This window comes from Liolophura sinensis, chromosome 12 (genome assembly GCF_032854445.1).
Source record: "Liolophura sinensis isolate JHLJ2023 chromosome 12, CUHK_Ljap_v2, whole genome shotgun sequence".
Lineage (NCBI taxonomy): Eukaryota > Metazoa > Mollusca > Polyplacophora > Chitonida > Chitonidae > Liolophura > Liolophura sinensis.
This window is the reverse complement of record NC_088306.1, coordinates 1,288,059-1,304,275: the sequence shown is the minus strand read 5'-3', so window position 1 is coordinate 1,304,275 and position 16,217 is coordinate 1,288,059. Positions and strand designations below refer to the sequence as shown.

The window sequence follows — 16,217 nt, the reverse complement described above, 5'->3', positions numbered from 1 at the left end:
TGGACAATTTTCCAGCCCAGTGAGCAGACCTTGTTCCGAACATGTCTGACAACAGCTGACTTTATACTTCCAAGTAGACATTGTTTGACACATAAATTAACTGTCTGAAGCCTGTTTTAACAGTAATGAGGACTGGTATCAACTTTTAATAATTCACATGAATAAATTATGACATTAGTTTAAAAGCCAGGTGTAAAACCAGTGTTTGCCGTCACAAAATGGAAAGCTCTGTATTTGTTCTTTATGTTTAGTAGTCACAATGGATAAAAATGTTCTTGGAAAAGCTTTTCATTAATTTTAGGCAAGTATAAAAATTCATTAAATTACAATGCTAGAGCCTAATGCAGCAACCCTAAAAAAAACCCCAATAAAACACTTTTTCAGACCATTCAATCAAGACTCAAACCAAAGGTGAGGAGTTAAACTAATCATGCTCCTGCATGGAATGAAAGCTGTTTTCCTGGAGTTTACTCGCAACAGTTTCCTTGCATGATAAGAAATATAACTTCTCGTTTGATAGAAGTAAATATTTAAAACTATCGGATGGAGGTCTTACAAACGGAGCAGAACTGACAACGGTTCACAAATATTTACCTTGTGTAACGCCATTTAATGGGTGCAACTGAGGTGTCCCCGAAAACAAAATCTTTGATATTTGCGTTTTCAATAAAATACAGTTTTCATTTTAATTGTAGCCGCAACTATATTGGTATGTTGGCCAATTTCAAAAAAAGTACAATTTTATCAGTATACACAGAGTAATGCGCTCAGAGCATGTTTGAATAGAAACACATCTTGCAAAGCTGCAAAAAGGTTAAGAGCTGTAGTATTGCCATCAGTATGCACACATCTACAGAGTCCCTACTTACATGAACATTAGCCATGGGCAACGTTTCACAGATACATCATACACAACTTGACAAGTCTCTTTCTGTGCGATCCTCAAAATATGCTTAAGAAGTGAAAGAAATCTTTCACTCATGGGTAAAAAGTGTTATTCCAACATGCAGTGTAGTGATTAGAGTTGGAAAAACTTCCTGAGATGTCAGAGTACTTAAACTCTGATAGTATGGTCCATAAATCTCACCTTAGAATTCAAATGTTTGAACACCTTTAACTCTTGTCATAAAAATCTAAAAAAATGCATTAAAGTATATTTATGCATAGTTTTAAGTGGTCTATTTAGTGATGCCTACTATGATGTTTAGGGGTTTTGAACAAGGGATGGTTTTCAGGTTCTATTTTACACAAAGATTACACAAAGCCACCTACGGAGCTGAGAAGTAGCCTAGGGGAAACCCCCTGAGGGATAGTGTAGGCAGGTAAGATGATACAGGTCTTACCAGGACAATATCATCTTAGCAGGACATTGCTTAACATCTGGATATCCATTAACACACCTCAACTGTTACATAACAGATGTCTGGAGATAATCCTAAGACAGATTCCATTAAAATAAAACCAACATGTTTACAATGGTTGATTACCTGTGCAAACAAAGTAGACATCAGTAAGGTGTGAACATGTGCTCATAGAGGCATTAGTACGACAAACACAGTAGACAGACACCTTCATACTTGTCAGTGGAAATGTGAAAAGTATTCGTCCTCATAATAAAAAAAAAATGCCAATATTTGCCGATGTTTAAAGCTAATTAACAGTCCCAATAATACCTCTGCTGTCAGATGTATTTAGCTCCATATCCCAAAGAGGCACACTGGATACGAAATCAGATTAGTGATGTGAACAGGGATCCAATTGTATCTGGTTTCCAACCATTTTCTCACTTGACAACTGGACACTTTGTTTAATCATGACCGTAATTATACAGCGGTTGATGGCATTTGACCAATCACTTGCACCAGTACTCAAAAAGTAAGAAGTACATGTAAGGTAGTGGGAGACGGCCCATTACCGACCCCTTCCCCAGAGTTCTAGGTTGGTGAATGTAACAATTCATGGCCAGCCCCTCTCAGAGCTAAATACATGTGTACACTGTACGAATTACAGCTATAAAATTTTACTACTTCATTTTTTGTTTTTAATCAAAGCTTATACAATGTAGATGTATTATACATCTATGTCACAAATGTTGAGAGCTTTTGCCACATGAAAGTTATTCATGAAGCGATTTACATGTACACGTTCAAACGGTTCATATATTTGGCATTCACAACTATCTGAGCACAACCTCCAGTAAAACTTCCGCTTCAATAACTGAATTAAAACCGCTCACCCAGAAAAGAGGTTCAAAGTCGGTGAGCTATCGGAGCATGCCCTAACTTTAGTTATCACCAGGGAGCTATGAATGTACATGTACACAGATCTGCAGCAATGCACAATGGCTTAGGGAATTCAGATGACATCTTTTTTTCCATCATGTTACCCATTTTCATACATGTAATTCCTTTCACATAGATTTAGTCAGATTTTAAACTCAAGGCATCTCACTTGCATTTTTTCTTGTATTATCCCTATCTGTTCCATGTAAATGCCATCAGAAATCTGATGTCTGCAAGGCACAGACACACCCCGCTGGATGAAACCGCATGTAAACCCCCACCCCCACCACTCTACACACAGAGACAAGACTAGGAGCATGCTTAGGGCTTACCTGGGCCTGTAACTCTGACAGTGGCATGCTCAATCTGGCAGATGGGGAATCGCTGAGGCAATAGGCCATGTTGACAGCAATCTAACAGCAACTTTGTAGATTCGGATGTTTCTTTTTGTCACTGGGAGTGAAAAACTCTCTGAACGAACAGATTTTGTGTACAACTTTTTAGTCAAAAATTCATCCACACTCTTTGGTTAGAACCAGGAACGGGAAAAGTCAGAAATGTGTCCGAAGATTCCTCCAATCGAGATATTAAGCCTCAGTGAGCTGAACAGCTGATATGACTTCAGTACTTCCCCCTAAATTCATCCAACTGACTGTTAGTCAACCTTGTGTAGCACTTGGAACGTGTACAGAACGCAAATTGTTACATCACTTGCCGAGAGCAGAAAACAAAACAAAGGTGGAGGGGAATAGATTTCTGAGCCAAACAGCTGGGTGCCGTTGTTGTTGTCATGCAGAACAAGGCACGTGGAAATAGGGTAATGAGCATGAACTCAGCAGCCTGCTGGCTCAGGATTCCGTACCTGATTACTTCAGGGCAATTAACAAGACAGCATCCCAGCCTAGGGAGCTCTTCATAAGCCACAACCAGGACAGGAGGGTTAGTCCCCCACCAAACTGTAGGCCTACCCTGTTACTGTGATTGTTGGGTAAGCACATGTAGCTTTAGTGAGAGGAGGTTAGCACTGGCACAAAAAACACAAGTTCACCACTTTCCCATGGTAACACATATGTGTACTGTACTAACTCTTATCAGCAAACTTATGTCTAGAAAAATCTACATGTGCTTTTAAACCATACACATAAGCAATACCAAGTGATTCTGAACAATTCTAAAGGCTACAAATGATCAACCATGAATATGTATATATGTACACGTAGGTATAAATGGAAAGTGAGTTCAGTTAAGAAAAACAACCTCAAAAAGATTACAATAAAATTGTACAGGTGCCAATATAAAACTGACTATATTCTGAAACTCACTTCCTCAAGAATGGACAATGGCCATTTAACTCACAAAGAGAGGCCACCAGAGTAGTAGCTTAAGAGTGGAATTGTCCCCGAGAATGAGAAACTAGAAACCCAGTGTGCTCAATTATCACCGCATTTCAAAGACGGTACAGGATGCAATCCAGGAAGTTTGGCAGGTAGACATGTGCGCAGCCAAACACAATCACATTAATGACTTGTACTTAAAATCCACTGATGATTTAGTCAGCTCATTGTCACATAAGACTGCCAGCTCAAGCAACAAGCTTCAAAATGGTAGCACAGTCCTGAATCAGCAAACTGAGAATAGTTCGGATTTCATCCAAGGAAATGAATAATACTGAACTTTCACTCGGTAACAGGTAACAATGTTCATTTAAATACCGTCCGGGAAGATGACCTGTCCAATGTGGAGCAGGGAAAGTCAAGCAACTGACTTTGTATGTTACTGAACCCAGATTTCACGGCTTATTTCAATGAACCTGAGGCAGGAAATCAAAACAGTAGGAGCAGCAGATACGTACAAAAACTGCTATCTGTCCAGAACGAAGGCAGAAAAACTTTAACAGTCTAACAGTTCACATCCACATCACTGATCCAGGATTTTCCACTGAATATCCCGATTTCCAGTGCAGAAAACTACACCTATAAAGGCCCTGAAGCAGACTCTCCTGAGTTGAATGAACTAAGTTAAAGTTTGTGTGAACTAAGCTGTGAGGAAGTCCATTGTGTCTGTGACCCAAACTTCATTATCTGCACTGCCTGTCAGCTGGCCCCTTTGTCATGCTTTTAGCCCCCTCTCCCCTACCCCTCTCCCCCCAAACGCCTCCCAGCCTCAGCCCACCTTTGTCCTGCACCCAAGGGCTAAAGCTACCCCTAACTCCCTTGGTTACCTAAGCTTCTGTTGCCCCTTTACTGTCCTTCAGGTGGCCCTAGCCTGAACTCTCCTTTGTGGTGTACCCTAAGGGCCTGAGAATGCTGCTAAGTGTACAGCTATCCAGCTAGCCCCTACAGCAGGCCGCAGTCGGTGTACAGCTACCTGGTCCCTGCAGTAGGCAGCAGTCAGTGTACATCCAGCTAACTCCACGTGTGTCCATTGTCATGTAAACAGGAGGCAGGTGGGCGAGAACAGAGCCCGAACCTGGCCTACAAAAGGGTCCCTCAATGAGCTAGAGCTCTCCTGCCAATAACCCTCACAGCATTCTCACACAAACCGTTTAGCAGCGTTACTTTACACACTGTACTACTCTACACTACTGGCCATCTTGCGCTTTTTATCTGTTGAATTTCTCTTCCCACCGATGATGCTCTGTGTCATTTTAAGACTTACCACTCATTGTCAGTGGTCAAAAAATTATTATGAAATTACTGTGTAATCCCTTAGAGAGGTTCTAGTATAGAAATCCATATTCACTGGTCAAATCAAATTTTCTGTATTTACCAAGAATACCTCAAATTATTGCCTTTCAGTACATATCAGACTCGTACCTTGCTATGTTAAAATTGATGTAATATTTGAAAAAACTATAATGCAACAATAATTTCAGGAACTACTTATTCTGAATGGTAATGTCTGCTCACACCATGCTAATATTTTATTAAAAGTATTAAATTATTTTGGCTATTTTCTAAAATAACTGCTTTGTTATGATCGATCCTTTGTCAAAAATCTCCAGTAAAGCCTCTCTAACTTTCTTGTTTAATTTGTTTATTATAATGGTGTTCAACGCCTCACTGAAGCCTGAATCCTGCAAGAGGATGCTCGGGTGTGTCAAGAACAGTTTCAGCAGTCAGAAATAATTTATTGGACAGCAGTGTTTTAGTTCCGTGTCACTTAGATTTATATCATTGTGACCCTCCTGCCATGAACACAGGCCCCCACGAACCTAAGACATAGGAAGAGGATTTGGGTTCTGCAGTTATGCGTTTTTTTTTTCCTTAACGTAACACAACAAACAGCCTCATGTAGTGAAAAGCAGTACAGATAGACACTTATATAAATGCTGAAAGCCTCATTCAACCACATTCAAGCATCATTTTAATGATACTGGCCAAATTTAAAGCCAGTGAAACTTCAGATTGATTTCCAGACATAAAGATGTTTGATATTGCTTTAACATCAAAAGTCCTATCACATCAAACGATTCTTCTCTACATTAGCACAGATGATTTTTTTTTTTTGCAGCAGCAGCAGCAACATTTTTAAGACTCCTTAGCAAAGTTTCAATTCCACAAACTCTGTGTTTCTACGTTTACAATCCTGATGACCACTGTCAAACAAATCACTGTTTCCACAGCTACATGTACTTCATGTATGCTTACATGTGTGCTTTGTGTGTTTACACTTAAGCTAAAGTCAGACTCTCTGTTAATGAACTCTTGCGTTTCCTGACAAAATTACCCCATTGCTATAACTGCTTTGAAGGACAAAGGAAACATTTGGTTGTTACTTCTTGGTACGTAGTTTAGAATGCGTGCTAAAAGTACATGGCATTTCTCAGTTTTGTTCTTGATAAAAATGGCTTCAAACTAGCTTCCCATGGTCCCAACATAATAAAGTTAAGCAACCTCCATCAATACAGGCGTCAAAACAACTTGCATAGCTGGAACGTCCACAAGTGATGGCAATTCTAAAAATTGCATAAAACAGAGGGGTAATTTGGAGATATACGACCAAAACACCAAAATTTGTAACAAAAAAAAAAAAATAAAAAAAAAAAGAAGAAAAAATATGAGAATAATTTGCTGTGTTTTCCACATTACCATAATTTTTGTTTCCGAGTTACTTGAAGTTAATGGTACTACAAAACAAAGAGTACAGGTTAAAGGAAAATGAAGAGTTTATATTCTTAATAACCTCTCAGTTTTATGCATTTCATTTTTGTAATTATTCAGAAGTGACATCAATGAACATACTGGTAACGTGGGAACAGCTTAATGCCCAGAAGTCAGATCCTCCCCCTAACAAAATTGCTCTCACAGCTACCCTCGCTGACATAATCACAGAAGGCTACTTGATTTCCAGACTGACCACTGGGGCCTTAGGAAACCTGTAGTTTAAAGCTATTTTTAATCCCCAAAAAGAAAACTGATAGGCTTTTTGCTCTTTTATATGTTGGGCCACATCATATACTCCGTATCAAGAAACACAAAACAAGTGTATCAAGTATGCTTTTTTTTATCTCCTGAAAGATTTATGAATAGATCAGAGTCCAACAACGATCATTTACACAAAGAGCCTCACAGGAAGTGGTCAGTCAATACCTTTTTTTTTTTATCACAGGGTTCTATTTTTAATCTTTGATCCTTTTGTGTATTTAACAAAATCTGCCCGATATAATTTAATACAGACAAGAAAGCTCATACACATATTTGTGAGCATCTATATTAAACATCTATCAGTATTTGGGCAAGGGAGCATTCAACACCAAGCAGCTCAACAACTGTTCCTGCATCACGCATACACATCTATGTCTTTCCCTGTCCCTTTGTAACAATGAATTTCTGCAGGTAACTCGTGCAGCTTTCAGGACTTCTGTATGCTCACTGCTAAATGGAGTCTGGAGCACTTACTTTTTTCTCCTTTTTTTTTAACACGCAAGAGCACTGAAATTGGTGACAAATTAATTAGACAGTCTGAGCCCAGAAAGAAATGTAATCATGCAAAACTGCACACTATACATGTACATCCTGGCACACAGTCCTCACACTTTCTAAACATGTGGCCAATTTTGTTGTTTCTTCACAAGAACATGAAGACTTACATATTGATGATATCGATGATGCTGACGATACTGATGATATTGATGATACTGATAATATTGATTATACTGATGATACTGATACAGTGAAACTTGTCAATGCCGACACCTCTAACCACTGACATCTTGTCAATACCGATCATACAGTTTGGTCTGCTTTTATCTCCATTTACAACTCATGTTATTTGTGCTGAATAACAAACACTTGAATAACTAACACTTAAAAACCAACTGCACTTTCAAGTCCCCATTGTATCTACTACATGTTAATCGACTTTCTACAAACCAACACGGCATGCTGTTGGCCAAATACCACCCCTCCCCTTCATCACCGCTGGGGGAGGAGGTGACAGAGAAAGGTGAAAATCCCGAGTGAAGAGTTTGAATATTACAGTCATGAAGACATTCTCTCAAACTTGATTTTGATTGGTACACTTCTCATAATGTTAATCTAAAGATCTCATCAAGCAATTCAGGATATCAAATAATGCATTCTAGTCGCTTTTTGTCACATTGTTTCCCATATTTCACTGAATCAACCATCGTTCACTGACCTACCAATACAGAGAAAGAGATGTGTAGAAATGCCCAACTGGTTAAGTTCAACTTGGCCAGTCAAGAAGATTTCAATGTTGGACCATCTATCGTCAGCCTTACCCTATGGCAGAAGCAATTCCACCTTGAAGAATAGGAAAAACATTCTCCTACGTACTTAAAGAAATTAATTTTGAGAAAAATCAAATTAAATTCACCTTAATATATTATTAGTGACATCTGTACGACCTATACAAGAAAGGGACAGTTGTTGTACATGGAACCTTACATCTTGTCAAAACTAACATTTTTTCGCTGCACAGGGCATGGTCAATTTACACAAGTTTTAATGTACATGTAAACCCAAAAGTCACGGCGTAATCTATCCTAAAACATTTTTCATGGCAATCATGCTTTACAACATTAGTTCATGCTCAACAATTTCAGATTTGAATTGCACAATCTTACATTTGATTGATCACACACAAGCACAGCTTATCCAATGAAATTGAAGCCTTACTGCTGAATTTCCATGGATTGTTCTCTTTCTACCAAAACAAAAATCAAAAAAAAAAAAAATCGTTCAAACAAAATCTGTGCAGAAAATATCTCTAAGACGCAGAACAAGCCTAGTGATAAACATTCCACAAGGGTGATTATAGTCAAGTAAAAAAGATCAAATATTTTGTTCCCTATCCCTAAGTTATTCCACGAGGTCCAGTTTTCATCACCTAATACAAAACACAATTAATGGATTATAATTGCTAAAAATTTGTATTACCAAAATAAAGAGGAGAAGACCGCTACTAAAGTTAGAAATGTAACTGAATCAATTATTCCAGGCCATAAACATAAAAAAAAAAAAAAATTTTCTTTCTTACCTATAAATACTTTTGTTATTGTTGCAAATCGAACTACAGATTGGTAACAATAGCAGAATTCCACAAATTCGCACAAAGTTTACGGCTGTCAAGATTATTGGTGATGGAAACTGGACAAACCCTAGCGCGAGCCTGAACCCTTTGCCACAGTAGGCCTACACTACCAGGCCAACCTGAAGGAGATACTATGATGTAGTAAACTGAAACTTGTGTGAAGTTTCAAACCATACGCAGAGAACCCTGCGAAGTAGGATAACTGACACACATAACTTCAGGAATGTCTCCAACACAAGACCTTGTCAGTATATAATTTCTTTGTTATGTGATATTCTTTCTGAGGCACTGAATCAGGCTGGAACGATATCCAAGCCATTGGAGAGTACAGTATCATTTGTGGCTACATACACCTGCCAAGGATGGGTAGTGCCCTGTTCTTACATATATTTTACATATATTTCTTTACATATATTCAGTCTAAACTAAAAACTCATGAAGAATTTTGTGTTTTATGGTTCACTGAGACGTTAATATCCTGCAAATTAGTTAGGAAAGGAATTCAGCCTCGGACCTTATCTTTCAAAATGCAAAAGGTTTGCCAATGGCGATGCTCTCGACAGCAAAACCCACTATGGAACACAGAACACGCCACACCTAGATATCCCTTGCAACTTCACTTTCTGTCAGCTATGACAGAACCTTCGTTGGTTACATATGCTCTATCCATCCAGCTAACATACAGTGTAATACAAACGCGATCTTTTCTGAATGGTGACAGTATACGTGCAGCCTAAGTATTCATACAGATATTTACTGCAGAAAAACTATCACAATGCCAATGTGTACATTACATACTGAACATACAGTACCAGAACGTACAGGCCGGTGCCACTGTATACATTACATACTGAGCATACAGTACCAGAACGTACAGGCCGGTGCCAATGTATACATTACATACTGAACATACAGTACCAGAATGTACAGGCCGGTGCCAATGTATACATTACATACTGAACGTACAATACCAGTACCTACAGGCCCGTGCCACTGTATACATTACATACTGAACGTACAGTACCAGTACGTACAGGCCCGCAACAATGTATACATTATATACTAAGCGCACAGTACCAGTAGATACTGGCCAGTGCCAAAGTATACATTACATACTGAACGTACAGTACCAGTACGTACAGGCCCGCACCAATGTATACATTATATACTAAGCGCACAGTACCAGAACGTACAGGCCAGTGCCAATGTATACATTACATACTGAGCGCACAGTACCAGTACGTACAGGCTGGTGCCAATGTATACATTACAGTGAACATACAGTACCAGTACGTACAGCCTGGTGCCAATGTATACAGTACATACTGAACGTACAGTACCAGTACGTACAGGCCGGTGTCAATGTATATATTGCATACTGAGCTCACAGTACCAGTACCTAAAGGCGTGTACAAATGTATAGAAATATTCTTGAGAACGGCGTAGAACACCAATCAAATAAATAAATCAATCAACCAAAAAGCATGTTGGAGAGCTGATCATACCATGGACTGCATAGTTTCCTTCAGAACCCTGTCCACAGTCAGAATTGCTCCCATGCCTAGCATGTCCTAAAGACTTGTTTGAAAGAATCGTTTATAATAATATCACATACAGGGTATAACCTCAAGTTCAACATACAAGCAAAACTTTGACTTGCAATGTTACGTAAAACTTATGCCAGTAGCCTGAAACTGACATTTCGCAAGGCTAAGATATTACGGTCATACAGCTCTAGTTAAGCAGGAAATTATGATGGTTTTGACAGAAGCTTGAAGACAATTCTCTTAGTTCACAGCCAGCAATAGACAGAAGAAAAAAACTTCAAGATGGTAGCTGGCAGCCATGTCGAATCACTGAGTTCAACTCAAATGTAATTCCCACAAACATCTAATCAATGGCAATGAGCTGTCCACGTTTCAAACAATCCCTGGATTGGCTTCAAACGTACGGAGATCAGAATGTGTCAGAAAGTCAAACACACATGAATGAAATAATTTAAAATGGCTAAGGTCAGATGACTTGGAGAGTTAATATAACAAGCGCCAATAACTAGCACAGAAAGATGTGCTTAAGTACTATTATGTCCTTAGTCTCGAAGATGTCTTTAGTTATGTTAATCTCAAGGACAACCCTGTGGGAGCTTGCAACCCAACCAAATGGTTGGATTCAGGTGAGTAGGGTCTTTTACTGCCATGTATGATGAGCTTCAATGTGATACCACAGGGGCTTGCACAAAGTGATTGAAGGCTAAGTTTAATGTAACTACCATTGCAACACGTAACCATGGCAGTAACAATCAACTTACAAGTATCGATCGCTTTGTGCATGCGGCCCCTGTAGCCGTCATTTCTATGTCGAGAGACAACACTGTATCTCAATACAATATAGTGCCCAAGGACAGCTTTGTGTGTTGTCGCTAAGAATGGCTCAAAGAATATCTCTGAGACAACGGATAGTTTTGCATCTATGAACACCTTCTTAGCAAGGTCACCAATGTGAACACTGTGACAGTGCTCAGGGTCGTCCTTGAGACTAACATAATTTAAGACACCTTCGAGACTAAGGACATAATAGGGCTTGAGCACATCTTTCTGTGCTCAACACTGTTGTAGAATTTAATTCTCTTAAGACATTCACAAACGCACCTCCTCTGTCAGTGTCGTCTTTGAGACATGACTGTAGACATTATTGTCCGCGTACAACTTTTTTACTACGGACATCTTTGAACATGACTAGAGATTGCGTGCTGAAGACCACATTTCTGTCCCCAACACAAATTTGTCATGTAGAACAAAAAATCAGACTTTTCTGAAGACATCCACAATTGCTACCCACCTCCTTAGCCACAGGTTCTAATCCGGATTCCTTGTAAAACTTCATGATGTCTTCTTTGAGCTCAGAGGCATTAGCACCGGAGCCTTTGGTAGAGGTGCCAGCCAGGAGCTTGATGGGGCTCCCAACTCCACCTGCAACAACCACAACATGGACAGGTTTTAACCTGGCTGGACAATCCGTTAGGACTACACTTCCTCAGCTGAACTCACAGAATCTCGTCAGCTTCCTGTTACTGACAAGACAGCAGGCTTTGGCTGCAATATTGTAATGACACGTGATTTCTGGTTTCTCGTCAGAATGTTTTGCAAAATTGGTGGAAAACAATTTCATTTTTATCATCAATATTTTGGCTTTCAGCAAAATAAGGATTCCACATCAAGGAGTAACACGATGTGCAGGCAATGACAGGAAACTAGGAATCTGAAGAGACTGATGGAAATTCAACTGTAGATGGAGAATAGTCTGCAAAAGCCAGAGTGAAAAGGGTATCAAGGACAGGATGACGCTTGGCATCTTTTATGAAATGATTATGTCATGGCAGAAAGCTGAGGAGTGCAAAAGATATCGAGTGTAAATGAACAAGCATTATGGAAGCTTTTGCAAATGTGTCCAAAATTCATACAGCTATGTCCAAGTCCACAACTTGAATAAAGTTTATCGAAAATGGATGAAATGCACAAAACCTATCATGGTCAAGCTATGTATCAACTTTCAATTCTATATGATTAACCACGTTGAAAATGCCGGAAAACTGTTTTGTGACAGCCTCGCCAACAGACAGACTAGGTGCAAACCTACATGTATAGATATCAGATATCTCTACATGGAGAGAGGAAGGTGCCTGTCCTGTTATCCACTGCGTCACAATGGAGACTTTGTAATCCAGGATGACATTTTTCCATACTAGACTTTAAAAGACGAGCATGGGGTCTCCTTTGCATGAATTTATAACATTCAAAAGAGCAAACTCCACAGGCCCCACTGACTCTTTCAATGCAGCACTTTCATCAGTCATTACTCGTTGTTTCCTTGCCTTATTGTTGCTTAAAGTCAATGAATTCAATAGTAATCGTTTACAGGGCAATTCTATAACAGATCTAAAATTTTGACTAAAAATCCATTTCATGCAGCAAATAAAAGCCATGAAATATTACTTATACTTTTTTTATCCTCACTAAGATTAACAAAAACTCTGAATCAGGCCAAATGAACTGGTGATTTACCATAACTGTTGTCCTTCCATTATATTTAACCAAAAAGGTGTCATTATTAACTGTCACCTATCAAAACTGTCACAGTTTGCACATTTAATACAAGTTATCAACAAATCCAGAAATGCACTACAGATTGAGCCACTGATGATGTTACTGCATGGCTGTTATGGCATTATGACATAACAAGACCTGTACATAAATGTTATTTATCTAATTTGCCAGACATCCAGTTGACCAGAATACATGAAACATCACTTAGAGTGCTTCAATGGCTTAATTCAGAACACATCACATCTTAAATGACAGATAATTCAGGTCAAACACTGGATTAACTTTTCACAAACAGAATTCCACCGTCAGCTTCTTAATAACTACATGCATCATAATTCCTGGAAATAGTGTAAAGCTCATATTTCAATTTCCAGGACTCAATATTAAAGGAAGATAATCTACCCAGTAATTATAGCTGCCTTAAGCTTTCCTATATTTCAAGTGATCCCCTGTAAGACGTATTTTATTTATTTGATTGGTGTTATATGCTTTACTCAAGAATACTGCACTGATACAACAGCGACCAGCGTTAAGGAAAGAGGAAACCGGGCAGAGCCTGGGGGAAATCCACGACCATTTCCGACACACCTTCCCCACATACATGTAAGACTTGATCATGGCTGGATACTGACTGTTGACAATTTGGTATATAACCTTTTGTTTACAGGTAAAAGATGAACAGAAATGTATTTATTCGCTTAAACAACTAAAGTGGACCTAAAGTCACCTTGAAGTTACAATAATGTCTATTTCCCCTTCAGTATTCATGACACTAATCTTCCAGGACTACTAATCTAATCAGGTCACACATTCTACTCAAACTAAGGCCATTGTACTGTTTGAGGATATAGATTACGGTGTGTACAATCCTTCATATTAGCAGAAATCAATTACCTAGAAGTATGCAACTTCCCTATAGTTAGTCTCCACGGTATAGTTCACGTTACGTCATCTGTAGAATGAATGAATGATTATGCCTTATTGCCACATCAGGTCATCTGTAGCAGCTCGTGCAACCTTTTGGAGAAATGTCAACCTCTTGGGTGGAAATTGTGAACTGATTCATGGGAAATCTAACTGTAAACGGCTGCAACAAGAACTGGCCACACCTAGAACCAAAACTCCGTATTTAAAAACTAGATTTTGATTATCATTGTTGGTATGCAGTTAGAATCCCACTGACAATTTTTGCATTTTTTTTTTTTTGCAAAACTCTCCATTGTCGTAATTCTTTTAGATCTATTTCCACACAACACGTGTTTGGATCCCACCATGCATCAGCCATTTCTCAAATGTGAGGCTGCGCAAAAAGAGAGAGAAAAAACAAATGGCTGCGCGGATACGTCACATAATGTGTTACAGGTGGAAGAAAAGTGGAAGTGCCATGTAGACTAGCTATAGGGAAGTTGCATAGTTCTAGGTGATGGACTTTTGATAGTAGTAATAATTTCCAGACCCTAACAAATTCTGTTTACTAGTGTGGAGAAGCCCGTTACCTTTCCACATAGTTAACACCGAAGTGCAACTGACACCAGATGCCATAAAATTTACTTAGTTACATTTACCACCAAATTAACATTAAATTCAGACCTATTAATGGTTTGCTGACATTAATTTATTGGTATACCAGCATGACATTCAAATCCTGGTGGCCTACCAAATGAAAAAGTCGACAAATCTCAACAAAAAAGTTTGGAAATATGAGACGGGCTAAATCTTAAAAACAAGTTACTTTCTCTTAGTCTACGGTAACAAACATGACAATTGTGGTTTAAGATTAGAGATTTGCCGTGACAGATGCGAGGGTATTTGAAGATGTTGTTGTTGCAAGGAGAACTGACATGACCCTCGAAAATTTTGCATGGCTGCAAAAGTGCAGGTTGAAAAGGGGTCGGGGTGGTGGGTAAACATTTACCATCGTCAATCCAGAGGCTGGCAAGGGTTGTGTTAGAGTTCGCCATGTCCTGAGAACCGGGCCAGGGCTTTAACCTTACTCTTTTCGGTCTGACACCGAAAGATGAGGCGAGTTGGACGCGAATTTCCCAGATATGGACCCCGGTTGCAGGTTACCTCTGCTGGTTTAAACCCCGGCCAAAATGGCGTCCATTCATGGACTCATCCAAACTGAACCAGATAACTGAGAATAAAATTAACAAACACGGGGCCTGGACCGAGCCGATCTGACGATCCTGTTCATTTGCGACCACCCGATAAAAATGACGATTTGATCGCCATAACCGTTCATTCAGGATCAGCCTCGGATCTGGCCCGTCATAAACAGTCGAGTTTCGCTATTCCTGCTTCCAAAAACGAGCTTGGCGGTGACACCGACTAGACGCTTTTCATTGGCTGCCGATAACCACGTGCTCACCAGTCTGCGCAAGCGTACATACTTAGTTCGGATTTCTACAAACAAAGACCATTAAACCCTGTAACTTAAAACGAAGTGAAATTGACACGACTATGTGTAACAAGAAAGTTTAATTTGTTGCAAGAAAGTTATCGTCCTTTATTTACTAAACATTGAACCTAACTAAGTTTGCACATGAATAACCTCAAAAGTGTATGAATAGTCCGCCCACTCTAGTTTCAAAACAAATTTTCCATTTCCCCATCATCCGAACTACGCCTCACTAATTTGTTTACTGGTATATTATTTCTTTGATCATTAATTTCCTAAAGCTTTATTAATAGGAATATGATAAAAAAAAGATTGTCTGAACAAGAAACAACACAAATAAATAAATAAATTTTAATTGAATAGAAAGAACATTTATGAATAGGACTGTAGATTTATTTAATTTCAATTTGTCTTACATCTCTATTCAATTTGTAGACAAGTAGGCCTCCATGTAAGCGTGTAGGTCTGTCTACAAAATGCATCAACCTTGTTATGGATATTTTGGTGAAAAAATGAAAGGAAATAAAAACGAGATTGTAGTAAAGTTGTCAGCTTCTATCACAAGATAACGTCTTCAAGTAAAGGCCCGACAAATAAAGCTGTAGGCCTGTGAAACACTACATTGGCCTAGCTGTAATTATATAGAAGCCTTTCTAAGCTGTCGGTAGTCAAATCAGTTCATGGACTCAACTCTTTACGTGATACTCTGGAGTTCCTGACAACAACATTTCACTATAACTTCCGTCCTATAGATACGATTCCCCTATATGGTTAACGGCATATGGTGTGTGTATATCTACAAAAACCAAAATGTCTTCCTTTTTAAGATAGTAATATACAGAAGAGCTCTGCATATAGCGCGTGTATATCTCA

General features: G+C 38.9%; 1 protein-coding gene across 1 annotated transcript in view; it reads right to left on the bottom strand.

Annotated features, from left to right (window-relative positions):
- The window catches only part of LOC135479319 (transcription factor Dp-2-like), a 38,364-nt gene extending 23,129 nt beyond the window's left edge, over positions 1-15,235 (bottom strand). Inside the window, exons 1-2 of the mRNA XM_064759141.1 lie at positions 14,859-15,235; positions 11,679-11,809 (exon numbers count right to left, since the gene is read on the bottom strand). Coding sequence (XP_064615211.1) covers positions 11,679-11,809; positions 14,859-14,904 — 177 coding nt within the window. The 5' untranslated portion in view covers positions 14,905-15,235. The remainder of the gene's footprint in view (positions 1-11,678; positions 11,810-14,858) is intronic.
- Between the last annotated feature and the right edge of the window lie 982 nt (positions 15,236-16,217).